The following is a 15186-nucleotide window of genomic DNA, read 5'->3' as shown; positions in this document are numbered from 1 at the left end:
CCATCAGGCGAGGAAGCACCCACCACCACCCCGACTCCCTTCCCGAGGCCCAGAGCCTCTGTACACTTGACCTTTTAGTAACAGTCACTGATGATCCTCATGGGAAGTCAATGGAAGCTGACACCTCCAACCTAAATGAAGCTCTACACCACCCGGACATTGTCATCACTCAAACAGTTTGGGAATTTGAGTAACTTATTGCAAAGTTAGGCTGACAATTTTGGAACGTATCTTCTGTCTTTTATTTTCACCTGTACCATCCACTTTTGAAAGAATGACAAGAAAAGATTTCTACCCGTTTACATTAGCCTGCTGTCCAAGCTCTATGATTTCTGAAAAAGCGGAAGCACTTCAGCCAGCCCCTCAACGGCAACTGTGTGACCCCTCTGCCCTCAGTCGTGGAGCTTCCAACGGGGCAGGAAGTCTTGGGAACACACCTGGCGCGCATTTCTTTCCACACAGGCTTCTCCCAGCTGTGTCCTGGTGCTGCTGAGGGTCTTCATTTAATAACACGTTTAGAGGAAGGCATGGTCAACTCAGAACAGTTACTTGAGCTGTTAAGAGGCTAGTAACTACATACCTTTAGAAAGAGTCTTCTGTATTATACCCAACCCCCACACAAAGACATGGAGAAAATAGATCTTAAATTTCTGATAGGCATCTCAGCCAGCAATGGATTTACTATGGCAGCGCTGCATCTCAGAATGCTAATTAAAAGGAAGTTGCCTTGGCTGGCATTTAAGACTTTCCTGTTTAATATGAGATTTTGTATCTGTAAAGAATTCTGAATATATATGCATTCTGAATTTCCACCCAGAATTTCAAGTGCCTACTTTGCTGAGTGTTAGTCGCTCAGTCGTGTCCAACTCTTTGTGACCCCATGGACTGTATGTAACCTGCCAGGCTCCTCTGTTCCTGGAATTCTCTGGGCAAGAATACTGGAGTGGGTTGCCATGCCCTTCTCCAGGGGATTTTCCCGACCCAGGGATGGAACCTAGGTCTCCCGCATTGTAGGCAGACTCTTTACCGTCTGAGCCACTGGGGAACTTCTACTCAACTAAGCACAAAAAGCACTGCTGTCTCAGGCTGAAGGCCTCTGTCACGGTCTGGTGTGGCTGCTATAGGCGACGCCTTGTCTCTAAAAGGCTCCCGAAGCACTTGGGACAGTTGAGGCTCTGAGGGACACGTTCAGGAAGCAGCAGAGGGGGAAGCAGGAGGCAGGGCTGCGTTGTGGGAAGGAGGAGACGACCGAGCACTGGGTTCCAGAGGGCAGGAGCGCAGGGCGAGGGGGAGGACGGGAGACACGCCCACCTCTCCCTCCCCAGCCGCTCTTCGCGCAGCCCTCCCCGGGAGCCACACGAGCAGGGAGGGTGGCGCTCAGGCCGCAGAACCTGAAGGCAGCGGGTGACAGCGAGGTCAGGCCAGAGGTGGCTCAGTTCCCAAGGCCACCCCTGGGGACTGGCACCCTGCCCCACCCCCCATCTCTCTCTCTACATCCCTGTTCCCTGCCCACCCCTCCTACCCTCGAGGAAGCAGCACTTTGCAGCAAAATCAGTAAAAAGAAGAAGAAGAAGAAGGCCTGCATTACACCTTGAAAACGACAGAATATTTATAAGCAGAAACTTAACAGTTATTTCTGTTCGTCGCTTAGTTTTCCTTGGCTGCCGACTTTATGTTCTCTACATAGGATAAGTACTCTGCAATAATAATCTCTTCGTCTTCCAGAGTTGAGTCAAGGTAGTCTTCTTCGTGTTCTGGGATGTCTTCCAGGACCTCATTGACAGCCTCTGTCTCCATGTCTTCGTCTGTTGAGGCACTAGAGGTGCCTGCAGTAAAGAAGCGTGGGCATCGAGAGCTCAGGGAGACGAAGAGAAAGGCGCGTCCACGGAGAGACCGAGCTGATCCTCAGCTCTGCCTTCACCGGCCACAGTGCCGAGTGGCCCATGGGGTGGGCGTCTAGGGACGCCCTGCTCAGGCCTCGACGAGGCACCCCCTCCACCCACCAGCTCCCACTTGGTGCTCCGAGACCCCAGACCCACCTGCAGAGTCGGACGGGGATGTGGACGGTGTGGACGAAGAGTCTTCTGCCGAGAGCTGCAGGTCGGGAGGAAGTCTTCCTCCATTGTGTACCAGGGTCTGCGCCGCCAGCTGGACGTTACCCCTGAACACCCTCAGGGCTGCCTTGGCCGCGACTGCATCGAAGCCCATGTACACCAGCTGGGGGAACAGGGAGGAGGCGGCTCTGCAGAGGGCCCGCCGCACAGAGCGGACGCGCCCCCCACGGCCGCCCCCCCACGCGGGGCCAGGGGAGTCTAATCCTGGTGGCGAGGGTGCAGGGGGAGAAGTTTAAAACCCACCGCACGCCTGGACCACCGGCTTCCTCTGCTAACGTGCGCATGGGGCAGCTTGGGAAGGAAGGAGGGGGACCTGGGCCAACCGCGTTGGGCAGTCACCTCGGAAAGGCAGCCAGCTCGAGCCAGAGGATGTGCTGTCCGTCTGCCTAGTGACCAGGCTCGTTGGTTAAGTGTTGCCGGCAGGCTAATGGGACGGGGGCCCAAACCAGACAGTCACCACAGTGACACCCTTGCAGGTCACAGGCAGGGAGATGGGCGGTCAGAAATGGGTCAACGCACAAAGAGGCGTGGGTACAGAAGAGGAGACAGTCTGAAGAACACCTTCATGTTGCTGCCTGGGTGTCCTACTCTGAAGGGAATGCCGTGGTCTGCTTCCCCGGGGTGGGCCTGGTGACACCTGGAGCCCCGAGAGCCAAGGACTCGGCCCTGCCGGGCCACCAACCATGTCACCCCAGCCAGGCCCACACGAGGCGGTGCCTGCAGAGAGGGCGCGGTGCACTTTCACTTACTTGGTCAATCTTTTCCTGAGACGGACTTTGTTGACGGTTGTTGCTTTCTGGAGCTGAATCATTTAACCACCACATCTGAGGATTATGGAGAAGAATCTGAAAACACACAGGAATAATTCCCTTCGCTCACCCCTAATGTCTGCTCACTCCCTCGGGCGCAGACTATGCACCTGTCACATGCTCAGCAGACACAGCTATGGGACGCACAGACAGGTGCAGGAAGTGTGGTGAATGAGGCAAGGGTGCTGTGGGAGCAGAGAAAAGGGACCCGCGACCAGGCGGGGGCTGGGGAGGAGGCCCCTGTTCAGAGAAGGCTCCTGCCAAGGGGCCTGACTGAGTCGAGGTCTGAAGGATGGACAAGATTATTCAGGCTAAAAGGTCTCATCTGAGGAAGCAGGAAAGGGTTTGAGAGAGTGGGCAGGAGGATCCCAAACAGAAACAGACGTTTTCTTAGAGCTTAGCCTTAGGGATGACAAGGTCGTAAAAAGCTACAAACAGAAAGCTATCAAAGCAGTCCAGGGTAGCCTGCTAAGGTCGTTTTTCTCTGGAAGGCGATGTGCTCTAGGTTTAAAATGTCATGGAGAAGAGCAGAGGTCTTCAGACCTGGATTTCTGTCACATGATACTTACTCTCAACCTCATAAAGCTCTTTTGGGGAATTTCCCTTTTAACCTAAATAGTTCTACATTCATCAAATGTATTTTTGTCCTATTTGTGTAATTAAAAGAAAAGACCCTGATCCTGGGAAAGACTGAAGGCAGGAGGAGAAGGGGACGAGAGAGGATGAGATGGTTGGATGCCATCACCGACTCGATGGACATGAGTAAGCTCTGGGAGTTGGTGATGGACAGGGAGGCCTGGCGTGCTGCAGTCCATGGGATCCCAAAGTCAGACGTGACTGAGCGACTGGACTGAACTGACTGTATAATTAAAAACTAGCTTTGAGCCCCATCAGTCACTCCGCGTATTCGGAATATTTTTTATTTCTCTGAGAAGTCAGAGAAATGAAAGTGCTTCAGCGCTTCAAGCTTCCCCCACTTCTCCTCCATCTGCCGGGCCCACCACCCAGCCTGCAGTCCTGATCCCCCAAGATGCTGTGGGTCCCACACGGTTGCTCTGACCCCACTGTGCTCTCCACCTATCTATGGGCTCCCCAAGGGCAGGCGAGGGCTTCACGCCGCTTCGCCTGTTGAGAATCAGCACAGTGCCTGCCCTCATTAAGCACCAGTCTGCTCCGTGAACACAAATCAGGAGGATATGGACCCAGGCAGAGCACAATGGTGCCCTCTCCAGCACTCTCGCCTGGAGAGTCCCAGGGACGGGGAGCCTGGGGGGCTGCAGTCCATGGGGTCGCACAGAGTTGAACACAACTGAGCGACTTCACTCTCACTTTTCACTTTCATACACTGGAGAAAGAAATGGCAGCCCACTCCAGTACTCTCGCCTGGAGAATCCCATGGATGGAGGAGCCTGGTGGGCTGCAGTCCATGGGGTCGCTAAGAGTCGGACACGACTGAGCGACTTCACTCTAACTTTTCAATTTCATGCACTGGAGAAGGAAATGGCAACCCACTCCAGTGTTCTTACCTGGAGAATCCCAGGGACGGGGAGCCTGATGGGCTGCCGTCTATGGGGTCAGAGTCGGACATGACTGAAGCGACTTAGCAGCAGCAGCAGCAGAGTTATACCACTCATCTGGACCCCGAGCTTCTGACTCACTGCTGAGGATTTCTTTAAAAGGCCCTGTTGCCAACATGTACTACTGACTACATGATAAAATTAGATATTCAAATAAAACATTTTAAGTCAAAAAAACTACACTGAAACTTCAACCACCTTACTCTTCTTCCATGTTACTGTGAAGCTCCTTCTGTTGCAACCAGAAACCTCACCCGAGTTCTCGCCCTGGGAGCCCTGCCGCATCGGGGACGCGCCCCCAGCTGGGTGGGGCGCACCATTCCAGCTCGGCTACTGGGTGAAAGAGCAAGACCTCTGACCCTGGGATCCAGAGCAGGAATGGAGAGCAGCCAGACCACAGTGGCAGGGCTCCTGGTGCCATGAAGCACCAGAGAGCCGCTCAGATGAGCAAGTGGAGGAGACAGGACCCGGGCCGGGAGCCAGGCTGCTCTGGGAGGTATGAGGCAAGGGTTACCTTCAGGGCCTCCTCCAGGTTCCCGCTGGCCTGATGGAGTGCCTGCCTGGCTGCTCGCATGGAGTAGCCCATTCCTTTCAGATGGTTAATGTTCTCCAGGCGGCGTCTTTTCTTCTCTCTTTCCTCCTTCTTTATTTGGTCCAGTTCCTTTAGGAAAACAGCAAAGTCACCGAGTTAGGGATTGTGATTTTGTAGATCAGTGTCATCTCCTCTTCCCACCTCAGTCCTAATCAGGAGAATTCTGAGCTTGTTTTGAAAAAAAGTGTCATTTTATTTTTATGCATATATTTAAAAAAAAATATTTTTTTTTGCATGTATTTATTTTTTTGGCCAAACGTGGGGCTTGTGGGATCTTAGCTCCTCGACCAGGGACTGAACCCAGCATTGGCAGTGAAAGTGCAGAGTTCTAACCAACGGACTGCCAGGGAATTCCCACAAGTGTCATTTTAGAAGAATTTCTGCTGCTTAAAAAAAATAAAATGAGTTCAAAAACCACTAACTGAATCCAGCCTTATCATTTTGCCAATGAGAAGACAGAAATCTCTCGAGACAGCTGGGTGACCCAGTCAAGGTCATCACTGGCCGCAGAGCTGGGGGACGGCCTACTGTACATTCTAGACGGGGTCGGTCTTGGGCCCAACATGGGGAGGACGGCAGAGAAAACAGCCTTTTCTCCTCTGATGTATCTGTTCCTACCTCCACGGCTCAGCCCAAGCACAAGGGTCCCCTTCTACATTCTCAGAACAGGATCACAGCTTCACTGCTCAGGAAAAGAAGGGAATCCTCGCCCCAGACCAAGCATTCCCAGCTGGCAGCAGGACCAGGAGGAAGGAGTGACTGCCCCAAACGTTTCCAGAGATGAAGACCACCCCCGCCCGTATGCTCCTGTTTACAATACCAGAGAACCTGCCTGTGAACAACTGGGCCAAGGACAGCCCGCAGCTCTGCAGACCGGCACCCACACTGCACCTGGATGCTGTCCGCACCCCCACCACATCCTGTAATTCCTCCCAGGCCATCTCCCCGCTCCAAGGCCTTCTACATAGGCCTGTCAGCTCCCGCACCTACTAAGAACCTGCAGTGGCCCCCTTTGAACCCAAAGAGGCGGCCCCGGCTCCGAGACCCCAGCTCCGCCTCCAAGCTGACCTCTCCTGCTTCCCCACAAAACCCACCCAGGCCAGCAGAAGTATTCTTATCGCTCACATTTCAACTTGCATTCACACACACACACCGTGTTAAATGCCTTTACCCTGTTTCATCCTCTGCTTTCAATCCCAGCTTCTTCCATTTATATTTCAAAGGCTAAGAAGCATGAAGAACCTTTAAGCAGAGGAAGACGCTGCCAGCCAGCCAGCAGACACGGGCCTCCGGCCTCTTCTGTCTCAGAGCTGACACAAAGCTGGGGCCTCAAAGGATACTTTTCCCTTAGTCACAAATGTCTAAGTCAGTTCTCTTTTAACCACACAGATACAGGCTATTCCTCCTTACACGAGGATTAGGAAAATAAACCAAGGAAATGACAATGAGTATTGCACTGCAATATTCCGGACACACGGTAAAGTCAAATGTTACGAGAGACACCTGCTCAGTAACAGTTCAGTTCAGTCGTGTCCGACTCTCTGCGACCCCATGAATCGCAGCACGCCAGGCCTCCCTGTCCATCACTAACTCCTGGAGTTCACTCAAACTCACGTCCATCGAGTCAGTGATGCCATCCAGCCATCTCATCCTCTGTCGTCCCCTTCTCCTCCTGCCCCCAATCCCTCCCAGCATCAGAGTCTTTTTCAGTGAGTCAACTCTTCGCATGAGGTGGCCAAAGTACTGGAGTTTCAGCTTTAGCATCATTCCTCCCAAAGAAATCCCAGGACTGATCTCCTTTAGAATGGACTGGTTGGATCTCCCTGCAGTCCAAGGGACTCTCAAGAGTCTTCTCCAACACCACAGTTCAAAAGCATCAATTCTTCGGTGCTCAGCTTTCTTCACAGTCCAACTCTCACATCCATACATGACCACAGGAAAAACCATCAGACCTTTGTTGGCAAAGTAATGTCTCTGCTTTTGAATATGTTATCTAGGTTGGCCATAACTTTCCTTCCAAGGAGTAAGCGTCTTTTAATTTCATGGCTACAGTCACCATCTGCAGTGATTTTGGAGCCCCCCAAAATAAAGTCTGACACTGTTTCCCCATCTATTTCCCCTGAAGTGATGGGACCAGATGCCATGATCATAGTTTTCTGAATGTTGAGCTTTAAGCCAACTTGTTCACTCTCCTCTTTCACTTTCATCAAGAGGCTTTTTAGTTCCTCTTCACTCTCTGCTATAAGGGTGGTGTCATCTGCATATCTGAGGTGATTGATATTTCTCCTGGCAATCTTGATTCCTGCTTGTGCTTCTTCCAGCCCAGCGTTTCTCATGATGTACTCTCCATATAAGTTAAATAAGCAGGGTGACAATATACAGCCTTGACGTACTCCTTTTCCTATTTGGAACCAGTCTGTTGTTCCATGTCCAGTTCTAACTGTTGCTTCCTGACCTGCATACAGATTTCTCAAGAGGCAGGTCAGGTGGTCTGGTATTCCCATCTCTTTCAGAATTTTCCACAGTTTATTGTGATCCACAGTCAAAGGCTTTGGCATAGTCAAGAAAGCAGAAATAGATGTTTTTCTGGAACTCTCTTGCTTTTTCCATGATCCAGCGGATGTTGGCAATTTGATCTCTGGCTCCTCTGCCTCTTCTAAAACCAGCTTGAACATCAGGAAGTTCACGGTTCACGTATTGCTGAAGCCTGGCTTGGAGAATTTTGAGCATTACTTTACTAGCGTGTCAAATGAGTGCAATTGTGCGGTAGTTTGAGCATTCTTTGACATTTCCTTTCTTTGGGATTGGGATGAAAACTGACCTTTTCCAGTCCTGTGGCCACTGCTGAGTTTTCCAAATTTGCTGGCATATTGAGTGCAGCACTTTCACAGCATTGTATTTCAGGATTTGAAATAGCTCAACTGGAATTCCATCACCTCCACTAGCTGTGTTCATAGTGATGCTTTCTAAGGCCCACTTGACTCCACATTCCAGGATGTCTGGCTTTAGGTGAGTGATCACACCATCGTGATTATCTGGGTCGTGAAGATCTTTTTTGTACAGTTCTTCTGTGTATTCTTGCCACATCTTCCTAATATCTTCTGCTTCTGTTAGGTCCATACCATTTCTGTCCTTTATTGAGCCCATCTTGGCATGAAATGTTCCCTTGGTATCTCTAATTTTCTTGAGATCTCTAGTCTTTCCCATTCTGTTGTTTTTCTCTATTTCTTTGCACTGATTGCTGAGGAAGGCTTTCTTATCTCTTCTTGCTATTCTTTGGAACTCTGCATTCAGATGCTTATATCTTTCCTTTTCTCCTTTGCTTTTTGCTTCTCGTCTTTTCACAGCTGTTTGTAAGGCCTCTTCAGACAGCCATTTTGCTTTCTTGCATTTCTTTTCCATGGGGATGGTCTTGATCCCTGTCTCCTGTACAATGTCATGAACCTCATTCCATAGTTCATCAGGCACTCTATCAGATCTAGGCCCTTAAATCTATTTCTGAATTCCACTGTATAATCATAAGGGATTTGATTTAGGTCATACCTGAATGGTCTAGTGGTTTTCCTTACTTTCTTCAATTTAAGTCTGAATTTGGCAATAAGGAGTTCATGATCTGAACCACAGTCAGCTCCCAGTCTTGTTTTTGCTGACTGTATAGAGCTTCTCCATCTTTGGCTGCAAAGAATATAATCAATCTGATTTCGGTGTTGACCATCTGGTGATGTCCATGTGTAGAGTCTTCTCTTGTGTTGTTGGAAGAGGGTGTTTGCTATGACCAGTGCGTTCTCTTGTCAAAACTCTATTAGCCTTTGCCCTGCTTCATTTCGTACTCCATGGCCAAATTTGCCTTTTACTCCAGGTGTTTCTTGACTTCCTACTTTTCATTCCAGTCCCCTATAATGAAAAGGACATCTTTTTTGGATGTCAATTCTAAAAGGTCTTGTAGGTCTTCGTAGAACCGTTCAACTTCAGTTTCTTCAGCGTTACTGGTTGGGGCATAGACTTGGATAACTGTGACACTGAATGGTTTGCCTTGGAAACGTACAGAGATTGTTCTGTTGTTTTTGAGACTGCATCCAAGTACTGCATTTTGGATGCTTTTGTTAACCATGATGGCTACTCCATTTCTTCTGAGGGATTCCTGCCCGCAGTAGTAGATATAATGGTCATCTGAGTTAAATTCACCCATTCCAGTCCATTTTAGTTCGCTGATTCCTAGAATGTCAACGTTCACTCTTGCCATCTCCTGTTTGACCACTTCCAATTTGCCTTGATTCATGGACCTGACATTCCAGGTTCCTATGCAATATTGCTCTTTACAGCATTGGACCTTGCTTCTATCACCAGTCACATCCACACCTGGGTATTGTTTTTGCTTTGGCTCCATCCCTTCATTCTTTCTGGAGTTACTTCTCCACTGATCTCCAGTAGCATATTGCGTACCTACCGACCTGGGCAGTTCCTCTTTCAGTATCCTATCATTTTGCCTTTTCATACTATTCATGCGGTTCTCAAGGCAAGAATGCTGAAGTGGTTTGCCATTCCCTTCTCCAGTCACGGCTACGTCTAGGCAAATGAGTGCACGTCTCTTAGGAAGGCTGCCACGCTGCCTCTCACAAGCCCTTAACATGTCAGTGCTGTAAGTGACCTCAGTTTCATTAGTCTGTTGCTTTTGCCAGATGAGAAGCTGGCCTGAACTCAGGGCCACGAAGTGCAAGAAAGTCAAACTTGTAGGCATCACATATTACCCTCAACTCAGTGAGATGCTCAAACTCAGAGCTTCAGGAGCCGAGAGGACGGCAGATTCACTGGAGCTCACATTCCATGGGCCTCGGAGCTACTCTTTCCCTCCAGCTACCCTAGCACGCCCAAGGGTGTGGGAGGCTGACCAGCTCCCTGGGGAGGCCCTGACGTGCCTAAGTGAGGGAAACAGGTGCAAACCACTCAGGTCTTGGCATGCCCTTGGCCACGGTGACTGGCTCCAGGGCGGCCTATCAGTGAGCAGCTCAGGAGGTCTCTGAGGGCCCTGGGAGCCTCTTTTGCTGTGACGGAATGACCCTGCTAACACGGAGGAGGTGGAGAGACAGAAACCAGAACTCAGGACAGGGCGAAGCACCCCTAAAACTAACCTGAAACTCAGCCCGCCTCTGGCTCTTCACATTTAAGAAGGCCGGTACGCCTCTCCTGCACCCTTTGTTGCCTTCACCCAAAAGCATCCTAAGTACACAGTCAATGGGTGGAAGAGTGAGCAAGGTCAACTGTTATATATTTACACTGTTGTTTTTATTTTCTCCAAAGGCTTATAGTTTAATTCATTAAATGCACATCCGATAGGACACCACTATTTAAAAAAACAACAAGAACTTGTTTTTGCTTCTTATAAAAAGTTAGGAAGTGAAGTGGTAACTTTTACCACTTTTTATCTCTTGGCTTTTCAGAACCTTCTGTAAAAACTCAGAATGCTCTTCTCATATGGGAATTAGAAAGTACAGGGGAAAACCAAAGCCTCAGTTCAGGTTTTGCCAACGACGTGACCCATGACCCCAGAAAAGTCCACCCAAGTCCACCCCTGAGCCTGTTTTCCTCATTTGTAAAACCAGCATATTAGACATAGTAAAAATCCTTCCAACTCCCCAAATCCTAAAGTTTCTTTTTAAAAACTGTACTTATTTTTGCTTTAAATGATTATAATTTTGAATCCTTGCTTTCATAACATATTGTTAATTGCTCGTATGATTTGACTCATTTTTCTAGGCAAGAATGTCATCCTGAACTGTAACAATGACCCCATGGAAAACACAGCCCCCTTTAAAATGGTTTCCAGAAATACACTATGTGAAAAAAAGAGAGAGAAAGAAGACTGCTTGACTATAGTCTTTAAGACTATACTTATGAGCAACGTGCCACCACAGCAAGAGTAAAACGAAGGAAACTGTACTGTCTGAAAACTGATGCAAGAAAAAAGACAAATTTTTCTCCTGACTTCCCAGTCTGAAGAGATAACGATTTCCTTGTTAATAATACCTGCTATGGAACTGTCTTGTCTCTATTCTTTCATATCCGAGAGCTAAGGCGCTTTGGGACTGCACCTACTCAAAGGCACAGGCCTCACCAAGCACTGCCAAGACCACGTTACGGTACCTCTCTGCGGTTGGTGATGTGGACAGCCGCGTGGTCCACGTTCCCGTCACACGCCCTCAGGCCAAGCCGAGCTTCCTGGGCACTAAATCCCAACTGCATCAGATTGTGAACTTTGGATGGATCAATATATAGCTCTTTCAAGAGTTGACATGCCTACGGACAGAGAAAAATATAAGGATCGTGTAACCATTAGCAACATTAAAGCTGAACACAAAGCTAACACTTAAAGAAAACTGGGTTGTACCCTTTAGATAAAAACTCTAAACGTGACCTATTGACAACCAGTGCGAGTGTAAACAGACAACGCGTCTCTGCTCACCGGACTTACACGCAGGGTAACATGAGAAAATAGGCCAAGGACGGTGGGAGGGGCTGGGATCCATTCCCTCCTCTTCTTTTGATAATGAAGTCCCCTGAAGTGGGGCTGGGTGCAGCCAATGGCCTCGTAGCAGAAATGACCAGGTCGCCTCCCTGGAGGCTCGCCCTGGACTCTCCTACACCCTCTGCTCGCCGGAAGAGGTGCTGACAGGAGCCACCCTGGAGGCCACGCCAGTGGCAACCCGCTCAGCCAGATGAGGACTGGTAACTTGGAGCCAGTAAAAGCCACTGCCTCGGTAAGGTTCCCTCATTACAGCATCCTGCCTGCACTCGCAGACACAAATATGTTCACGGCGTACGTGAAGGAGAGCGCAGCGGAGGGGGACGCACGTCCCTCGCGAGTCACACACCACTAAAACACAAAGTAGGTAAAGGCAGTTCCGACTTTGGAGCCCTCTTTTCTTACCTTGTTGAGATATTCAGAAGCCTCCTCACCATTTCCACTGTGATAATTTCGGATGCCTTGAAGCAAGTAAAGTCTTAAAAACAGGACTTTCTCTTTTCCACAATTTCCCTACAATTATTGGGAGAAAAAAAGGATAAAACTATCTAATTTCTCATTACAGGACTATAATACATTTACAATTCCCTTCATCTCTACAGAGGCAAAATGGCGTTACTAAACTGTTTCTATCTTCCCTGTTGATGATGGCAAAAGTAAAGCTCACAGGGGACAATGGCACTTACACTGTCCCAAACAGAGCCCTGTCTCCAGGCACACAGGCTAGGGGCCCCGCTGGGCAGGATGAAGTGTGCAAAATCCCCAACCAGGAATATCTTGTGTTGCCCTGTGATTCCCAAGCAGAATTCTGATGACCCGTGGAAATCACTGAGAAAAGTCCTTATTTACTGTAAAGCCCAGCTCTGGAGCCGTGACTCACTCACGTGAGCTGATCCTGTTCAAAGTGTTTGTTTTCTCATTTAAATCTTTCATAAAATTCTACTTAATACAGCCACCAGCTCTCTCGGTCAGGGTGATCCATGGGCTTGTGTGACTAGAAAACTGTGTCACTTCTGGGCTAAATGCTGCACAGACCAAAGTCATAGGCTAAGTTTTAAAATGTTTATCAATCCCCTTAAAATATAGCTTAAGGGGACTTCCCTGGAGTTCTAGTGGTTAGGACACTGTGCTGCCAATGCAAGGGGCATGGGATGGATCCCTGGTTGGGGAATTAAGATCCCATATGCCCCATGGCATGGCCAAATGATACAAAAATAAAAGAGTTTGTTGCAAACTACTATCACTTAATCACCTTTGGCAGTAGAAATACTTTAGCAGGAATAAACTCAAATTCTAGAAAAGGGCTCAGTAATACCTAAAACGAGTTACAGCAACGTACTTTTATGTGGAGCAGTCTCTGGTGATTTTCCCCGTAACACTTTCTAAAGCACTCCTGGGCCAGCTTCAGCTTCTTCTCGGCATCGTCCAGGCACTCGAGCTGGCCCAGGCGGAAGTAGCACCACACTATGTCCAGCTGGAGCACCGCGTAGTTGTCCACCGTGTCCAGCAGCTCTCTGCAGCACTCACTGCCAGGAGACAGGACATGGCGTCACTGACCAGCAGCTCAACAAACCCTTTTTTGTGCATTACTGATATTTTTTTCCTCTGGTTGCGAGTAGCTTTATAAACCTTTTTTGTGAATTACTGATATTTTTTTCCTCTGCTTGCGAGTAGCTTTACAAACCCTTTTTGTGAATTACTGATATTTTTTTTCCTCCAGTTGTTGGTGTATTTCCAAAGACTATGACAGAGATCCCAATGTTTGTGAAGGGAGCTCTACGTATAATCTGAATTCTTCCAATGAGGAAAGAAAGCGGTGAGGGTTCAGAAACAGAAGCTCAACACCATCTGCCTTGTGAGGGGGAGAGGACAGACGGACACACACACCCTTGCTATGTGGGAAAGAGGCCTGGCGGGAAGCGGAAATAAGGGCCACTGGGTCAGTACCCCTCAGCAAACATGGGGAGACCATGCTTTAAAGCCATGGTTTCCAACTCTGACTGCAAATTAGAATTGCCAGGATGGGAGGAGGTTTTGTCTTTTCCATTTGTGGGACCCTACCAGATCAACTGTGACAGAGCCTCTGGAGGTAGGGCCTGGATGCTCTATTTCTGAAATCCTCCTCCTGTTGTTTGGTTGCTCAGTTGTGTCCGACTCTTTGCGAACCCCTGGACTGTAGCCCACCAGGCTCCTCTGTCCATGGGATTTCCCAGGCAAGACTACTGGAATGGGTTGCCATCCCTTTCTCCAGGGGATCTTCCCGAGCCAGAGACTGAACCTGGCACCTCTTGTCTCCTGTGTTGGCAACTGGGTTCTTTACCACTGAGCCCCCAGGGAAGCCCAAATCCCCCTAAGTGATTCTAATATACAGCCAAAGTGAGAATCAAGGCTTTAAAAAGCACACCAAAAAAAAAAAAATTCCCCCCTTACTATGAATGCCTCAACTGATGAAGACTGGCAAAGGCACTCATGTCCGGTCACATTAAGGTGGGAGGAAAGCAGTCCAGAAAAATGCCAGGCTCTGAATGCCCAGCTGATCTCAGGGCCCAGTGCTGAACCCAGATACAAAGGGAGCAGACCGACAAGCTGACGGAGGGCTGACACAGACGGCCTTCGAGACTATCTGACGTCAGACTGGGGCTATGTTAGAAACTCATAATGGAAATCTGGATCTCAAGTTTGAGCCCTCTTCGGCAAGAAAGTAAAACATATGGAACCACGCATTACACATCCACGAACTGTAGAGATCGCCTCTGTTTCTGTTGAGAGTCCTACTAAAAGTCAGACTGTTTCACATCTTGCCCATCAAAATCTGCTCGGGAAAAATAAAAAACAAAAGTGCTCTGTCATTTGCACTTAAGAAAAAAGCAGAAGTCTCCCAAGTGGAATGCTTACATGCCAGGGTCCACACTGGATAATCCACTAGGGCATAAGAATAACCGCTCAGGGCAGGGTTTTCCTATTTACTTGTGGTTGCTTTGCTGGATCATTTCATCTTTGTGAATGTTCTTTGACATACACACCATCTTTTACACACGCGCGCGCACACACACACAGCTGTTTGACCTGGTGAGGGGCACCTTCTTCGAGTCTCTGCTTCACCTGAGAACTTGACATTGACGGGAGAGGAAGAAGTTCACGGGCCCTGAGTGGTCTAACTTTCCACTCCAGGTGAGACTGACTGATCTCCCTGTAGATACCTTGCGTTTCTGGGAGAGCCCACCCCGCTGTCCTCAGGAAAGCAGCCGGCATTTAGCACGGCTTTCCAAGTCCCACCCGTGTGAAGAGGCTCACTCATGTCTAACACGCGTCGAGAGCAAGGACAGAAAGTGCCTCTCTCCTTTCAGTTAAAAATAAAATCGCCCATACAAGTCTGACCCAGGACAGTGCGTGTGTGCAGCCAAAACCAAACACAGGCGCAGGACTCATGTGAAGGTCACTTCATTCTTTCAGTTTTAAAAACATAACATGCTTTATTCACATAGCAGCCTGATTGTAAAAGAGATGGTATCCCCTTATATAATTTGAAATTGTTAGCACTACATTTGAACTTGATCATGTCACTAAGAAATGT

At 48.8% G+C, this 15186-nt stretch overlaps 1 protein-coding gene across 2 annotated transcripts in view; it reads right to left on the bottom strand.

Annotated features, from left to right (window-relative positions):
• Nucleotides 1-1504: 1504 nt before the first annotated feature.
• Nucleotides 1505-15186, bottom strand: part of NUB1 (negative regulator of ubiquitin like proteins 1) — a 35007-nt gene continuing 21325 nt past the window's right edge. For both annotated transcript variants that reach the window (XM_052638345.1, XM_052638346.1), the window contains exons 9-15: nucleotides 12952-13138; nucleotides 12018-12125; nucleotides 11234-11386; nucleotides 5015-5161; nucleotides 2864-2959; nucleotides 2040-2217; nucleotides 1505-1826 (exon numbers count right to left, since the gene is read on the bottom strand). In XM_052638345.1, the coding sequence (XP_052494305.1) occupies nucleotides 1648-1826; nucleotides 2040-2217; nucleotides 2864-2959; nucleotides 5015-5161; nucleotides 11234-11386; nucleotides 12018-12125; nucleotides 12952-13138 (1048 nt within the window). In that variant the 3' untranslated portion in view covers nucleotides 1505-1647. The remainder of the gene's footprint in view (nucleotides 1827-2039; nucleotides 2218-2863; nucleotides 2960-5014; nucleotides 5162-11233; nucleotides 11387-12017; nucleotides 12126-12951; nucleotides 13139-15186) is intronic.

The sequence above is a fragment of the Budorcas taxicolor genome, chromosome 4 (assembly GCF_023091745.1).
Source record: "Budorcas taxicolor isolate Tak-1 chromosome 4, Takin1.1, whole genome shotgun sequence".
In the NCBI taxonomy this organism is placed as follows: Eukaryota; Metazoa; Chordata; class Mammalia; order Artiodactyla; family Bovidae; genus Budorcas; species Budorcas taxicolor.
Note: the sequence above shows the minus strand (reverse complement) of the source record. Positions and strands in the feature narration are given on the sequence as shown.